This window comes from Jaculus jaculus, chromosome 5, assembly GCF_020740685.1.
Source record: "Jaculus jaculus isolate mJacJac1 chromosome 5, mJacJac1.mat.Y.cur, whole genome shotgun sequence".
Taxonomy (NCBI): Eukaryota; Metazoa; Chordata; class Mammalia; order Rodentia; family Dipodidae; genus Jaculus; species Jaculus jaculus.
Genome location: NC_059106.1, coordinates 57,431,832 through 57,443,924, shown reverse-complemented (window position 1 = coordinate 57,443,924; position 12,093 = coordinate 57,431,832). Strand labels below are relative to the sequence as shown.

Genomic DNA, 12,093 nt, shown 5'->3' with positions numbered 1-12,093 from the left:
AATAAATAATTAATTTTTAAAAATTAAGGCTCTAACCTGGTAACAACTTATGTGGTAAAATGAATGCACCTTATTACAGAGGGTATTTCCAAGTTGGAACAAGCACATTTAGAGAAGATGTGACAGTATTTAAAAAATCACAACAAGGTGTGGTGGCGCACGCCTTTAATCCCAGCACTCGAGACAGAGGGAGGAAGATCACCATGACTTCGAAGCCACCTGAGACTACATAGTGAATTCCAGGTCAGCCTTGGCTAGAGTGAGACCCTACCTCAAAAATACAACAAAAGAAATGACTGTCAGATAAAAGCTTGCACTGACATGCTCTGAGCATTATGGAGAAGTGTTAGAAGTGAATACCACCTAGTTCAAATTCCAGCTAAAGCAAAGAGGGGCATGGGTTGAGTTCAGAATCTTCTAGAATATGTTCAATGGTACACATACATGATCCAAGGTCATATATTTGACATATGGTGTCCTTGTGACCAATGCCATTCTGCAAAACAAACTTTGAACTTCTGATCCTCCTACCTCCACTTCCCAAGTGTTAGAATTACAGGGGTGTGCCAGCATGCTTTGCCTTAATTTTTTTGTTTGCTTTTTTTGAGGTGGGGTCTCACCCTAGCCCAGGCTGACCTGGAATTCACTATGTAGTCTCAGGGTAGCTCTGAACTCATGGAGATCCTTCTACCTCTGCCTCCCGAGTGCTGGGACTAAAGGCATGCGCCACTATGCCCGGCTTTTTTTTTTTTTAATCTTTTACTTTCCTTGAAATATGTTTAGGGCTGGAGAGATGGCTCAGTGGTTAAAGGCACTTGCTTTATAAAGCCTAATGGGCCAGATTCAATTCCCAGGTATACCATATACCACCAGACCCACAAAGTGGCGTATGTGTCTGGAGTTTGTTTGCAGTGGCAGGAGGCCCTAGTGTCTCATTCTTTTCTCTTATCTGTTTATCTATCTAATCTCTGTTAAATAAATGAAAAAAATATTAGAAAGATTATTCTGAAAAGACTGAGAGAAAAAAAGATTATTCTGAAATGGTTTCTGTACAACAGAAGCGCAGAAGTATGTAAAATATGAGTGTTATTGAAAGAATATATACCTACCCCTGACTTTGAAAGCTAAAACAAGGGTAGACCCTGGGACTGCCGCCAGAGTCCCTTTCTCATCCCCCTCCCCGTCCCCTGCACTTTCGTGGGGACCACCTCCTGACGCAGCCGCTCTAGCATGACCGTGTGCTTTGCGTACCATTTCCTACTTGGAAGGACAGGAGCTTGGGCCAAGTACAAGGCCAGCCCTGGGGGTGTGAGCTGGTGAGAAGAGGAGAGGAGAGGAGGATGAGCTGCTCCCCTCATGTCACAGATGAGGAGCCAGCTGGAAATGGAGGTGCTGGGCTGCAACTCACAGCTGGGTCAGGGTGGAGTTTGGGGAGCCAGACTCTCTCATCTGCTCAGCAACCCTTTAAGGGACCCTGCCCCGGACGGACTCTCATACTTGGCTCAGCCTCCTGCCCTATCCGACACTTGCGCTCACTCTCTAGAATAAATGAATACCTTCGTGAATACCGCCCATGCGGAGAGCTCTCGCCCTTGATTCTCGACACTGCCTTTTCCCACACAGCGTCCACCACCCACCCGGCCCACTCTCAGCCACAGCGCAACCTCAGGGCGGGACCCTTATTCTAGAAACATGGGCTGCTGGTGCTAATGGGGGTAAAGGGGGTGTACATGGCTCTCTAGGCCGGCTTGCTCCTATTGCTGTGGTAGAATGCCTGAGCCAGGTCACTCCTAGGTGGTAGGAAATTATGCCTCCCTGCTGTGGAGCTGGCAAGTCCAATATCAAGGCACCATGGTGGTGGCCCTGGGAGGGCCTGGGTCTCTCTGCTTCCAAGATGGCAGCCATTCTCTGCATTCTGAGGGGACAGATCTTGTGTCCTCACATGGCAGCAAGTGGAAGGGCGGGAAGAACTTCACCTGCCTCCCTGGATCCTTTGTTCTTCGTTCTTGCTAGTGTGCAAGGGTAACATGTGTGGTTGGAGTGTATGCACAGGTGTGTGCAGGTGTGCACACCCATGCACTTGCACGCAGAGACCCGAGGAGAAACATCCGGTGTCCCGCTCCATTGCTCACCGTGTGTTCCCTTGAGACGAGTCTCTCCGCTGATCCCAGAGCTTGCCAGTTCTTGTGAGTCCCAGTGATTCTCTGGTCTCTGTGCCCCACAGAACTGGGGTTGTGGACATATGGTCACACTCAGATGTTTACATGGGTGCTGGGCAACCGAATTCAGGTGGTCTCTGGCTCCTTCAGGCCATCTCTCCAGTCCCTCCCCTGGCCTTTCAAAAGGCACCAGCCCACCTGTGCAACACAAGCTCGCTGTCACATAATCCCTTCCCTAAAGGCCTCACCCGCCGCTACACCCCAGTGAGGAGGAACTTAATAACAAATTAACTGGGGGGGGGGGCAGTCAGGCTATAGCAGGGGACACCTTTCAGGGATGTGTGGCTGTGAGTCAGGCCTGGGAACTTAGGGCTTCTGACAGGCCAGTGTTGGATCAGTAAGACAAGGCAGGCAGGGCTGTAAGCATGCAGGCCAGCGTCGAGAGCCCCAAGCCAGGTCCAGCCTCTACCACCACCAATTGGAACAATTCCCTTGTCTTTCCTGGGCGTTAGCCTCCCCAGCTGTAGGGTAAGAGATGAGCAGATCTGTGTAGATGGATACGGAGTTCTAGAAGGCTGTCTGCAGGTCTCTTGGGGATGAAGCAGGATGCCTGGCTGAAGAGGTGTCCAAGGCCTAAAGGGGTCCACTGCCTCCATTCACCCAACAGGACTATAGAAATGGCTCCCCTGGGCCTGGCATTGGTGGGTGTCACACGCCTTTAATCCCGGCACTCAAGGGGCAGAGGTAGGAGGATTGCTGTGAGTTTGAGGCCAGCCTAGAGCAATAGAGTGAGTGCCAGGTCAGCATGTGCTAGAGTGAGACCCTACCACAAAAGAAAGAAGAAGAAGAGGAGGAAGAGGAGGAGAAGGAAAAGAAAGGAGGGAGGGAAGGAGGGAGGAAGGGATGAAGGAAGGAAGGAAAGAAGGAAGGGAGGGAGGGAGGGAGGGAGGGAAGGAAGGAAGGAGGAAGGGATGAAGGAAGGAAGGAAGGGAGGGAGGGAGGGAAGGAGGGAGGAAGGGATGAAGAAAGGAAGGAAGAAGGAAGGAAGGGAAGAAGGAAGGAAGGAAGGAAGGAAGGAAGGAAGGGCTCCCCCCACCCAGCTGGCAGCCAGGACTACAGAGCCTCAGGCCCAGTCCCCATGGGACAGTCTTTGTGCTCCGTTCACACCCAGCTTTCTAAGATTCACAGGTAATTTGGACCCCTTTGAGTTTTTCAGGGTGCCACAGCTTTCCAGCCAATGAGAACAGAATGGCAGAAAGAAACTGAAAGAATGGGAGAAGACAGGAAGGAGGAGTCCTGGGTAATTAAAATGGGAGGGGCGGTGCTCTGGTGACAGCCCACCTCAGACTGTGACTCACAAACAGCTGCGGAAGCAGCCCCCACCTCAGCCTTGTGAATGCCTGCCCGGGCCCACTCGTGTTCTCCGCTGCTGCCCACTGACTGTGTGTGACCCTGACCACCACCACTTCTAGGCCTCGGGTGTATCCTCTGTTACTTGGGAATGGAAGAGCCTGATTGTATACATCACCACCCTGCGTGGTGAGACCGAATCCTGCAGAACCCAGTGCTTAAGAGCACTCACTTGGGAGTCCACAGGACCCAAGTTCAAAACCAGGCTTCCTCGACACATAGGTGCTTCTCTGAGCCTCAGTTTCCTAATCTGCCCAGCTTACATAGTTGTTTTGAAGTTCATTTGAGCTAACATAAGCACAATGGGTAATGTGTGCTCAGGCAATACCACCCCTCACCCAGACTTTGGCATGGGCAGACATCCAGAGAGACATGGCAATTGGCCTGTGTGTGGGGGTAGGGGGAGGACCTGTGGTCACAACTGGCCACATAATTTGGGGACCTCCGTGCAAAATTAAAAGGTAGGTCCTTGTTCAACGAGTATTAAGAATTTCAGAGTCACGGCAACAGAATCCATCCACCAAGCCCGGGCCCTTCCTGACAGCCGGGCACTGTGACATTGCGCAGGTCACATGCTGGGGAGCTGGCATGGCCACAGGGACAGCTGGAGGGCTCAAGTCCAGCCCAGGTGGAGGGGCTGAGGTTCCTTCTTCACGGTGAACAAGCCGGCATTGGGGCCAAGGCCAGCCCTGCTCCCCAGGGCTGTGGCGAGGATGGTGACCGCTGGGCGCTGCCACTCGCGGTGGCCGCGGAGACTGCATAGAAGCCTGACTGTTCTCCACCTCGTAATGCCCCGTTTTTATCTCATGCCATGCATACAGTACATAGTTGATTTCTTTCCGCAGAGGGCTGTGCTTTTTTTCTTTTCCAAGGGCGAGGCTGGAAAGCCATGTGGCTTTTATTGCTGGCAGGAATGTCTGAGGCGTTCCTCCTCCACCACATAAATGGAGCCGTCATCTTCAGCCTCGGAAGGCCAAGGCCGGCTCCTCCAAGCCATAGGCCTCTGAGATTAATTAAGGCTTCACAAGGGCTGACAGTCATTAGGACCTTTTTGCAAAGGTGGAAAATCCCTAATGGGACCCAGTGGGTCCAGGACCTGCTGGGTGGGCATAAGAGACAGGAGGGTTTACAATTGCCAGGAAGGCGGGGGGGGAGGGGAGGCGGTGGTAAGAGGGGGTCTAGATTCTGCCCAAGCCCAAGCTGTGACCTTGAGTGAAACGCTTATCCTCCCCAGGCCTCAGTGCTGCCGTGTGGTGTCTCAGAGCCCAGTGGGTGACAGTGAAACGCTGAAGCGTGCTCAGGGTTCCTAACACTGCCTCACCACTACTCCGGTCCACAGGACTAGCAGTGGTCAGGAGCATGGGCTCTGCAGGCAGGCTGCCTAGCGGGAATCCCAACTCTGTGGTTGCCCAGCTGTGCAACTTTGGGCGAGTTCTTTAGCCTCTCTGGGCTTCTGTTTTCTCACTTGGAAAGTGGCCCACCCTAGAAGAATGCTTCCAGCGTATACAGTGCAGAGTGAGTTTCAGGTGATACTCAGAGGGGCCCTTCTGGGTCCTTCCAGAGCCCAAGCCCCCATGGCGCCCGGGGAAGGGTCTATCTCAGGATCACTATGGGTGGAGCTGCAGAATCTGGGGTGCCTCCACTCCAGGAGCACAGGTTGCCCAACCCTGAGGGGAAGAACGAAATCTCTACCTGCCCAGGGACAGGAGAATGAGCGACACCTCACTATGGGTGAAGCTGGAGAATCTGGGGTCCCCCCACTCCAGGAGCACGGGTTACCTAACCCTGAGGGGAAGCCAGGCGTGGTGGCGCACGCCTTTAATCCCAGCACTCGGGAGGCAGAGGTAGGAGGATCTCCAAGAGTTCGAGGCCACCCTGAGACTACATAGTGAATCCCAGGTCAGCCGGAGCCAGAGTGAGACCCTACCTCGAAAAACCAAAAAAAAAAAAAAAAAAAAAAAAAGAAGGAGCGACACCTTGGAGGGTAGCTCGGGGTGCACACCCAACAGGTGGTTCTGTGTGAATTGGGCCATTAGCAGAAGGACTGAGTAATTCCAGCTACAACCACTTCCTGGGTGTATACAGGGCATCAGTGAGAAGGTAGGAGGGAGTTGAGGGGACATCACACTGTGGCGTCAACGTGCCTCATGGTAGGGCACTTGCTCGGCATACCCCGAGTACGATCCCAGCACTGCCAAAAAGTAAAAATAATAAAAATAACACAGAGCCCTCCCCCACACCATCGAGCCCGGTGTTGCATACTCAGCTCAGATTGAGGGAGTGGGCACTGCGCCTCTCCCTCCCTCTCTCCTTCCCTCCCTCCCTCTCTCCTTCCCTCCCTCCTTTCCTTCTCCCCCCACTACCACTTTCCTTTCCTCCCACCCAAACTCCAAAGCCCAATGCCCACTCAGAGCTGATCTACATCTGAATAGGAGTGAGAGGTCCATCTGGTACCCTAGAAAGTGAGGGTGCTAGGGGTACAGGAAGTGCCCAAAGAAGTCAGAGAAAACCTGGGGCTGGGGAGTCGGCTGGCAAAGATGATTGCTGGAAGAGTGCCTTCCTTCTTTAGATGGGGACAGAGCCCACTCTGGCCCTTCAGCTGCCAGGTAAGGGCTGTCATCCCTGCTGGTAGGTAACCCCAGGCCTGTAGGCATCAATCTGCCACAGCTCTAGCTCACCGAGGGCAGCCTGGCCCCTGCTGTGTGCTGAGATCACCCTGAGACACAAGCTCAGCCCAGGCCATGCCTCTCCCTCTTTCTCAGCTTCAGTATTCCCATCAGCCAACCGGGGGCTCCAGGGATCCTAAAGAGAACTGTAAAGGGGAACCTCAGCCTTGGACCCCATCTGCCTTCCAGCCAGCTTTGAAAGGTCTGAAGATTTCCAAGTCCATGGCTGCCTAATAGATTTTGTGCCTCTAGCCTTCCCAGGGTCACTGTAACTGAGCACTTGTAACCACAAGGTACTTGGGTTTCCATGAGGATCCTCGCCTGGCTCTGGTCTCCCAGACTGACCTTGGGCCACATTCCTTTGTTGGACTGGGCAGAGCACCTCTGCTGGGGACTGCTGCCAGTCACATCTGCACAAAGCCCTGGCACCTTGGTGGTGCCAGCTATGTAATCAGCTGTGAGGAATGTGAAAGTCACAGACACTGGTAGTGTCCCAGACACACCTGCTCCCTCCCTCCCTCCAAGTCTGTCCCTATACAAACACAAATTAGAAAAGCCTATCTGTCCTTCTAGTGGCTCTGGAACCTTCCATAGAGGATGCTCAGGAGGGAGGGTTCTCTGAGGTAGAGGCCTCCATCTTGCTGGAGAGACCACCTCTCAACTTAATCACTACCTTTCATGACTGGTTCTCACCATTTTGGTACATACATACAGGTATGTTTCCATAGCGTATTTTGTACTTAGACATCATAAATCAGACATGTAACTATACATGTCTGAAATGGGGATACAGAGTTCTGGTTTACTTAGCCCTACTCCCTTCCTTTTTCTCTCTCTGTAATCCTAGACCCAATGCCCCACCTCTCGCTTCCCAGCAGGAATCTCTAATCCTCCTTGTGTGACTGGAAAGTTACAGACTTCCCTTGATAGAAGAAGAAACTGAGGCTCAGAGAGGGACAGGAGAGTCCCTTTTGGGTTCTGTGGGTCTCTAGGGACGGGTGTGTGAGGCCAGGCTGGCGACATTCCTTTCTGTGAGAGTGTTTTGCTCTTGTCACTGGTCTGGACTGCTGGTAACAAGGACGCCACAACGGACACCTCTGTGAGTGGGAGGGGAATGGGCTGGTGTCTATGTAGGCACAGTTGTTGTTTAATACGGCAGTAGCGAGGGTCTGGGAGATCTTGATGGTTGCGGGTGACCCTCCGAAGCTCTGCCAGGAGACAGGTCCCACACTATGCAAGGCAGCCCCTAGGCCAGAATGGGGAGGGGTGGCTGGCCATAGCCTGGGCTCTAAGTCCTGGCTAAGTGAGTGAGAACTGGACAGTTCACAGTCAGGGGGCGTGAGGCTTACAGAAAGGCAGGAGTTTGCCAAAGGACCCCAACAAAGAGTAAAGGGCCTTCCCAATTTTTTTTTTTTTTTTTTTTGAGATAGGATCTCATGGTAGCCCAGTCTGAGGATGATCTTCGACTTCTGATTCTCCTGTCTCCACCTCCCAAGTGCTAGCAATATAGGTGAGTGCCATCGGGGATCAAACCCAGGGCCTCATGCATGCTAGGCAAACACTATCAGCTGAGCCACATCTCCAGCTCACTTATATCCTTAACAATAGCGGGGGGGGGGGGGACATGGATGGCGCACACACACACCCCTCAGCCCAGGGCCTGTGCTAAGCACCTTACATACCATCCCAGGTGCAGGGCTCTCACCTGCACTGAGCAAATGAGTCACGCTCAGGGAGGTTTGAAGCCTCGGTACCAGAGTGGTGGTGGAGACACACTCAGCAGTGGATGGCAGATCCTAGCTCTCAACCTTCTTAGCAGGTGTTCCAGAACACACCTGCCCTCTCACCTGAGGGAGACTGGGGAGCCTGCCTCCCCACAGGTGACTCCCAAAGAATTAGACCCAGCCCCACCCTGGTGGCTCTCTGGCCTTTCCGGAGACAGGGGAAGCAACTCACTGCCAAGAACGCACTAGGGCACTCTCCTACATGGGGATCCCCTCAGCAGAGGTGCTCGCTGCATGAGCCTCGGGCTGGTCTGATTTACCCAGCTCTGGGCTGGGTGCTACAGGTGGGAGTGGGGAGAGAAGGGTGACCCTGACCTCTGCCTCCTGGCCTGGCCAAGGACATAAGAACGGGTCGCTATTAAATAAGAGCATTTGAGAGAAGCCAGGCTGTTACCCACCCATGGGCCCAATGAGAGGAGGTGGCTGAGCATGCATAATGGACAGGGAAGAGGGTGTGGCGTGTCCCTGGTCAGCCGCTGAAGCTTCCATAAGGTATGACAATGGAAAAACCAAAGAAGAGCCTTGGTGTGTGATTCCCAGAGCAGAAAAGAAGCTAAGTGGGTACTACCTCAAAATTAAGGAGAAAAAGTCTGTCCCTGAGGCTCGACCCTTAGAATAGAAGACGCCAGGCTGGGGAGAGAGGTCAGGTATATTTTTGGCCCGGAGAGAGCTCAGCTGGTGGCAGGGCAGAGGGACCAGCCGTCAGAGCGGGTGGGGGTGGGGGAGCTGAAACCATGTTATCCGTTTGTCCGTATAGATGACGAGGAATCCCTCCCGCACTCTGTCCAGAAAACAGCTCTTCCGAGGTGGTTCACTAGCATCGGGGCCACAGCTGGCGCACATCTGTGCCCTGAGCCTGGCTGGGCAACTCCACGCCCAGGCAGGGCGCAGGCGCCAACTAGCGATGGTTCCTGCCACTGCTCCTGCCAGGGTGGCCCAGCGGCCCCAGGACCTCCAGCTAGGGACCAAGCGCCACCAACTGGTCCCTTGGTTCTGGTGCCCATATAGAGCCTGGGGCCAGACGCAGCGACTTCAAAATTCCCATTCTCTGGAAACAGTTTGTGGATTCCCCTTAGGGTGAGAGGGAAAAATTAGGCGTGGGAACAGGTAAAAGGAGTGGGTGCAAACCGATAAATCGAATTTGCAGACCCTAAAAACAGCAGGTCATAGCTGGGCCCTGAAGCCTCTGGAGGGCAGCACGGTGGCCTGTCCCAGCACGGGCCCTACCTGGAAGGGGTCCGTGAGCCTTTCCCGCGAAGCACCCAGAGGTCACAACAAAACCTAGGTCCCTCGCCTGGCTAGACCTGCGGCTCATGCCAGACCTTCCTAGGGCCAGTGCCAAGGAATAAACCACTCGGAGGCATAGCCCTGTAAGGGACCCTCGCCCGTTCTTACTTCCCTCGTGGCCCGAGGACCAAGCGTGCGGCCCAGAGAGGGGGCCATGGACCAGCCTTCCCTGTGGTCGAGGCTGGGTCCGAGACCTTCCTGCTGTGGCGCACTGGGGTGCGGGTAGGGGGCTGATTTCGTTTGACCACTTCGAAACGGCATGAACTGGGCAGAGGTCGGATCCAGAACACAGTCTTGCCATAGCCATCGGATCCTGGACTGCTCAGCTCACAGGGCTTGAAATCGGCCGTCGCACTTCTGTCCAGTGCCGGAGGCAACGAAAATCCAGCTGAATCTGCAAAGCTCCGAGGGATTCCCAGGCATTCGTTCGCCCAAGCGAGCCCGTCCGGGATGTCATTCCCAGCGAATAGGGGCTTGATCTCTCGGGTTCTCCTGCTCGCTGTGTAGCCCGAGTCGCCCGTCTCTACGTCCATCCACCCGGCCTAGGAGACGGGAGAGGGGAAGAGTTGTTGGCAGAGATGGCCGGGAGAGGCCGGGCCACGCGGCCTGAATGGACACGGAGACCCCTGGCCAGGGAACCTGCAAGGCCTCCAACAGAGCTGTGGCCCGAGCGCATGAACCGAAGAAGATGCGCCCCTTTCCCCGCGACAACCACTGTCCATCCACAGGGTTTGGAAAGAAACCTTCCCCCCCATACTCACCCCCCTGCTCCTCTGGAAGCTGGGACCCTTAGATTCGCAGCCTCTGCGCAGCTTCCTTCCTGCCTCAGTCCCGCGTCCACTTCCACGCTGCCGGACGGTGGTGTGCACGCGTGCAGGAAAGGGCTCCGGAACGCACGCGTGTTGCAGGCCGTGTTTTTGCCAAGAGCCACGGGCTGCGGCCATGGAGCACGACGCCTCGAGGCCTGCGCCGTCCTGGAACTTGCTCTGAGCGCGCGGCAACGGGTGGCCGGCCCCCAGGCGAATGCAGACCCGCGGAGGATCCGCTTTGGTCTTGCCCCTAGATTGGCACCGAGGCCACCGTGAGGCCGGGCCCGAGGTGGTGCGGGTTCTGGAGCTGCAGAGGCGGGCCGCCGGCTTGGGCCCGTGGCATCCCGGGTGCCACGGAGGCTCTAGGGTCTAAACGATCTGCTCGATCTGCTCGGCAGAGGTGACGAGGGTGTCACCAGCCCCGGACCCCTGCGGCGTCCCGATGCGGGTGCAGCTCCCCTTTTCCCCTCACCCCACCCCACCCCACCGCTGCGGTGGCCGGAGCTGTGGGGAAGCCCGCGGAAAGGCGAGCCGATGTGCGATGTGGTCAGGAAGAACTTCCACGCGGCCGGGGACGGTCGGAACCCATTTCTGTCCCCCAGCCGCAGCTGCTCCCAACTCCGGGGCACCGTGGCTCTCCCGCTGGGGGGTCGGGATTGGGGTGTGCGGGGGGTGGGTTTACCTTGGACGCGGGCGTCCCCGGCGGGACGGGGCGGGGCGGGGCCCGGCGCCCCTCCTCCTCCTCCTCCGCGAGGGCCGCGCCTCCCCAAGCCAACGCCGCGGGGGCCCGCGACGGGGACTCGGATTGGCTGCGCCACGCGTCCGTCGCCCGGGCGGCCCCGCCCCGCGGGCCCCCGGGTACTAACCCCGCGCGGGCGGCCGCGGCGCCGCCACTCGATTCTCTAGGATTTGCTCCGGGGCCGGGGCCGCCGAGTCGGTGCGGGGAGGAGGCGGCGGCGGCGGCGGCGGTGACACAGCCCGCGCGCGGCCCGGGCAGCGGGGACGCGTTGCACGCGGGATGCGGGACTAACGGAGCGGGCCGACCGTCGGGGCGGCAGGGATCGTCCCCGGTGCCGCCCCCTCCTCCCCACCCACCCGCCGAGGCCCCCTCCAGCCGGGGCCCCGCGCGCCGCCACCTTCCCGCTTCCCGCTTCTCGCGGCGGCTCCTCGGCCGTCCCTTCCCGGGGAAGCCGCGCCGCCGCCGCCGCCGCGCGCGCCCTGACGGCCGCGTTATGCGTATTCCCGTAGACCCGAGCACCAGCCGCCGCTTCACACCTCCCTCCACGGCCTTCCCCTGCGGCGGCGGCGGCAAGATGGGCGAGAACAGCGGCGCGCTGAGCGCGCAGGCGGCCGCGGGGCCCGGAGGACGCGCCCGGCCCGAGGTGCGCTCGATGGTGGACGTGCTGGCGGACCACGCGGGCGAGCTCGTGCGCACCGACAGCCCCAACTTCCTCTGCTCCGTGCTGCCCTCGCACTGGCGCTGCAACAAGACGCTGCCCGTCGCCTTCAAGGTGAGCGACCAAGGGGCCCCGGGGGATGGTGGTCCCAAGAGACGGGGGAGGGGGACCCGGAGACTCCTGGCATCCCAGCTGCGGGAGCCGAGGCCCCGGGGAGGAGCCGGAGGGGAGGAGGGTCAAGTCCTTGAGCCGGTGAGCGTTGGACAGCGGGGACTTGGCCCATCCCTCTTTGGGATGCACTTGGAGGGACTGTGCCCGTGGCACCTGGCATGTCATGGAAACCAGAGTAAGAGAATGCAGAAAATAGCGCATGGGGTCCCGCGCCCCCTAATCCAGATCCCTCGAGCACAGCCCAAGCGGCCACCGGGAAGCGGATCGCGGGTAGTAGGAGAGGACACTCCGCGGTGGGGTGCGGAGGGTGAAGAGGGCCTGGCCTTCACCGCAGGCACTTCTCCGCCGCTGCCGCTGATACTCACACTTCCTGCTCACACCCTCCATCACGGGCGTCTGAGAATTTTGCA

The 12,093-nt window shown here is 57.2% G+C and overlaps 2 protein-coding genes across 2 annotated transcripts in view; one reads left to right on the top strand and one right to left on the bottom strand.

The window, feature by feature from the left end:
• The window catches only part of Runx3 (RUNX family transcription factor 3), a 65,367-nt gene that overhangs the window by 27,032 nt on the left and 26,242 nt on the right, over positions 1–12,093 (top strand). The window contains exon 2 of the mRNA XM_004657504.2: positions 11,364–11,626. Coding sequence (XP_004657561.1) covers positions 11,364–11,626 — 263 coding nt within the window. The remainder of the gene's footprint in view (positions 1–11,363; positions 11,627–12,093) is intronic.
• Positions 8,651–10,526, bottom strand: LOC123460782. Its single transcript, XM_045150095.1, has 2 exons — positions 10,068–10,526; positions 8,651–9,848 (listed from the first exon to the last, which is right to left on the bottom strand). The coding sequence occupies exons 1-2, from the start codon at positions 10,248–10,250 to the stop codon at positions 9,411–9,413; spliced, it is 621 nt and encodes a 206-aa protein (XP_045006030.1). The 5' UTR covers positions 10,251–10,526; the 3' UTR covers positions 8,651–9,410.